At 48.3% G+C, this 3,892-nt stretch overlaps 1 protein-coding gene across 1 annotated transcript in view; it reads left to right on the top strand.

Annotated features, from left to right (window-relative positions):
• Positions 1-3,892, top strand: part of CUNH10orf53 (chromosome unknown C10orf53 homolog) — a 15,580-nt gene that overhangs the window by 10,323 nt on the left and 1,365 nt on the right. Inside the window, exon 2 of the mRNA XM_006165907.2 lies at positions 3,710-3,829. Coding sequence (XP_006165969.1) covers positions 3,710-3,829 — 120 coding nt within the window. The remainder of the gene's footprint in view (positions 1-3,709; positions 3,830-3,892) is intronic.

Here is a 3,892-nt window from a genome sequence, read left to right as displayed (position 1 = left end):
GAATGTCTCCACTCTGGCCTCAGTATTGATGAAACTAAACTAACACTTCAAGGGCAGCCTAAATCCTCCCCCCCCACCCCCTGTCCTTGGTTTCTCTGTGCTGCTGTGCTTAAGTCTGCCTACTCGAAGAAACTGGAAGGAACTGAAACTGACCCTTGAACCTGGAGGCCCCCTCTCTCGCTGACATCCCACGTGCCATTGTCCTGTCCGGGGCTTGCATGAGCTGCACTCATCAACGGTCATGGGCATCGTGTCTGTGCACCTCGACTTCCCGGCCAGCAGCATTTACTTTAGTTATTATTTTATTTTAAAAGAATTATTTTATTGATTATAATTATTATTTTTCATTGTCTATAGGGCATGTGTGCTCACCAGAGAGAGAGAGCGCGCGAGCGAGGGAAAATGAGAAAGCAAGCAGCCAGGTCCAGGACTCAAACCACAGTTGGCCATGTGGGAGCCCAGCAGCTCAACCACCACACCACCTGCTGGCTCCACCAGCCAGCAGCATTTAAAGCATTTGCAGATGGTACACAGTCTACCAGCCTGACACGAGGGGGCCTCTTCCGGGTCCCCTCAGTTTATCCAGCTCCCCCTTGAAGAACACGGTGCCACTTCAAAGAGGCAGGCGCTCAGAGGGGGCCTCACAGCCTCTGGCTGGTTCACACTGGAGGTCGACCTCAGCCTTCGCGTAGACCTGGTCTGGGGGGGAGGGTATATTTATCTGACCTTTCTTTGAATAGACAACCCACAGCAGTCCGAAGGAAAGATGGGTCCTCCATGTAGAGAGGTGGCATCTGGTGAGCTGCAGGGATTCTGAGCCTTCTCCGTGTTTGATCCCGCGAGGCCGCACTGGCCCTGACAGCCGGGCTCAGCACGTCCCGGTGGAGGGATGGGGCTGGCGTCCTGAGAGCGAGTACACGGGGACTCTGACATGCATATTAGTCCGATCAGAGTCACACTTAGGTCACAAGGGTCCGAGAGCCCTAGGCCTAGGCCATGCCTGAGAGCCATAGGCAGTACCCTGCCCTGTTCTGAGTTTGTTTATCCAGTGAGCTTGAAGAGGGATGGGGACGGGGACTGTGGTCAGCAGGACAAGAGCCCATGCTTTGTACACATCGGGTGGAGTGGGGAGCGACGTGGTCTCTGCAAGTTAGGGGGAGCTGACTGGTGGATCAAATCCTGCTTCTTAGCTTCATCTGAGAGTGGCGCTTCTTCTTAAAGCAAGCTCCAAACCCAGATGCGACGTGAAGGTCAGATGAGCTGCCAGGAAAGGACCACAGCGGGCTGCGGGTGCCCACCTCCCAGGTCACCCATCCGCACTGCTCCTGGTCCCCTGGAGACAGTCCCTGCACCCATGTCCTCTCCAGAGCTCACGAGCCTTGGAGAGCTGGCACTGGGCAGACAGGCAGCGCCTTGGCCCCGAAGGCGGGATGCAGGGCGAGGTGGAGACACCCCTTTGCTCCTGATTACTTCCTGTCAGATGGGCAGTTTCTGACTGCAAAGCCGAGGTCGCAGGGCCAAATCATACCTCCCACCCATTGCCTCTTCCTAAGGGAGCTTTGCTGGAGGAGCATCTGGTCCCAGAGATCTCTGCCAATAGATGGCTTTTATGTCTCCCTAACGGCCAACTGCCAATCCAACCAGCTGGACCGCTTCCCTTAAACAAAGCCATGGCCCAAGCCACTGCCTCTTCAAAGATGTTTAAGAACAAGACACTCAAACAGGATATAATAACAAAAAGATGCCAAAGGAGAGATGCGGGTGTTCTCCAGAGAAGGGCATGGGCTGACGTGGCTCAATTAGGGCTACCACCAGGTGCCAGGGAGCGCCATCGTGTTAATGGAGATCCTTGCTGAGTCGCTTTCTGAAGTTCCTTCCCAGAGTGAAATTAAAGTCACGCAATTAAAATGTTCACAGTTGGGGCTGGATGTTCTTGAACTGATTGAACGAGGGAGAAGTGGACACGCCAACATTTTGAAACAGCAATTGTCTCTGTAATTAAATGCAATTAACTGACATGACTGTCTGCTTTTCTTCCTGTAAGAGTGATCAAAATGCTAAGACTTTCAAAGATATGCATCTGAGTTCATGCTCCATCCTAACCGAAATTCTCACCAGTGTATGAAGACCACCAAAGATGTGGTGTGGCACCCCGACTCTAAGACCAGAGTTGTAGGAGAAAATACCTCGGTCTCTCTGGGGAGACAGAGGCCACCAATTTAACACTACATAGAGCAAACGTATCCTGAAAACTGGGGAGAGACATAGTGGAGAAAACAGCTCTAGCCCACCCAACACACATGGTTTCTTCTATTAATAAACCACATATCCAGGGCCTGCAAGTGGTGTGGTGGTTCGGGCATTGGACTCCCACATGGCCAACTGCAGTTCGAGTCCCGGACCTGGCAGCTTGCTTTTCTCCCTCTCTCTCTGTGTCTCTCTCATTAAATTGAATAAGAATAACAGCAACAATGACAAATAAAATTAAATAAATAAATAAACTGCATACCCTTGCATTTTCACAATAGAGATTAAATCTAACAATTTTTCGGCACGTGTTCTCTGGGGAAGGAGCCATTAACTATAAATGATGACCAAAATGCAGATTCCAAAAATGAGAATAAGAGATTAGTCCATTCCCTTTTTTTAAAAATCTGATTATTGTAGGCAATCTGGAAAATGTGGGAAGACTAACAAGAAAAAACATTTCATATAATCTCAGCTCAGAGATTCACTGGGAATTTCTTCTTCCTTATGTACATGTTTTAATTAATATTGAATATATATTTTAATATCCATTATGCATATTTGTATCTTATTTTTTTCTTTTTTTTTTTTTTTTTTTTTTTTTTTTGCTATTAAGTAGTTCATAAACATTTCTTAACTGCCAGGTAAAATCTCACCATATGGGGCACCATCATTTTCTTGACCATCTTTTAAATTTTTTAAAAGAAATATTTAATTTTTCATTTATTCATTCATTTATTTTAATTTCAGCAAAGAGAGACAGAGAGAGAAAGTGAGAAAGCAAGCCACCAGGTCCAGGACTCAAAATCATGGTCAGCCATGTGGGAATGTCCAGCACCTTAAACACTATGCCACTTGCTGGTCCCTTGACCATCTTCTTATTAGACATTTAAGTTAGTCACAGTATTCTGCTGTTACAATAATAGAGAAAGGAACATCTCATTGCAAAAACGTGCCTGGATTTCTGATTTTTTTTTTTTCTTCCTTAGGGAGCTTTCTTTTTAGTGCAATTTCTTGGATCAAAGGTTAGAATTTTCCTTAAGCTTTGGACATATACATCAAATTCCCCCTCAGAAAGGTGACCAACTTCTATTTCCGTCAGCGGTATAAGAGGTTTCCCAACCCCCTGAACCCCCTCCAATTCTGAGTATCATCCCTGTACAGTTAAGCCTCTGGACAGCCCAGCAGCACTATCCTAGAGAAAGCTCATTGTTTACCAGGTCATCTGGGTCTGCGACAAGTCGCAGCTGAAACCTCAGTTGCTCAGGCCTCTGGCTGAACTGCACAGCTAGGCTGAGGGCAGCAGAGGCCAGCGCCAGGTACATGCCCACCAGGGGGAATGAGTTATGGCCACGAGCCACCAGAGAGCAGGCGGGCTACTGCCATTCACGTGGACACCTACGTAGTGGGTGAGTCTGGAGTCTGTCCCCATGTCGCCTACCTCCCCCTCCATCTTTCGTAGCTGTGTTGGTCAAAGATGGACACCAGGTCATCCTGGAGAAGATAGAGGACTGGAACGTGGTGGAACTGGCAGTGAACGGGGAGGCCGTCTTCCACTGCAACATCAAGGACTTGGAGTTTGGTGAGCCCTGAGCGAGGTTGCCGGTGCACTTTGCACCCTCTCAGGAGCACCTCCGTTTCCTGC

The sequence above is a fragment of the Tupaia chinensis genome, unplaced genomic scaffold (genome assembly GCF_000334495.1).
Source record: "Tupaia chinensis unplaced genomic scaffold, TupChi_1.0 Scaffold144071_2, whole genome shotgun sequence".
Taxonomy (NCBI): domain Eukaryota; kingdom Metazoa; phylum Chordata; class Mammalia; order Scandentia; family Tupaiidae; genus Tupaia; species Tupaia belangeri.
Note: the sequence above shows the minus strand (reverse complement) of the source record. Positions and strands in the feature narration are given on the sequence as shown.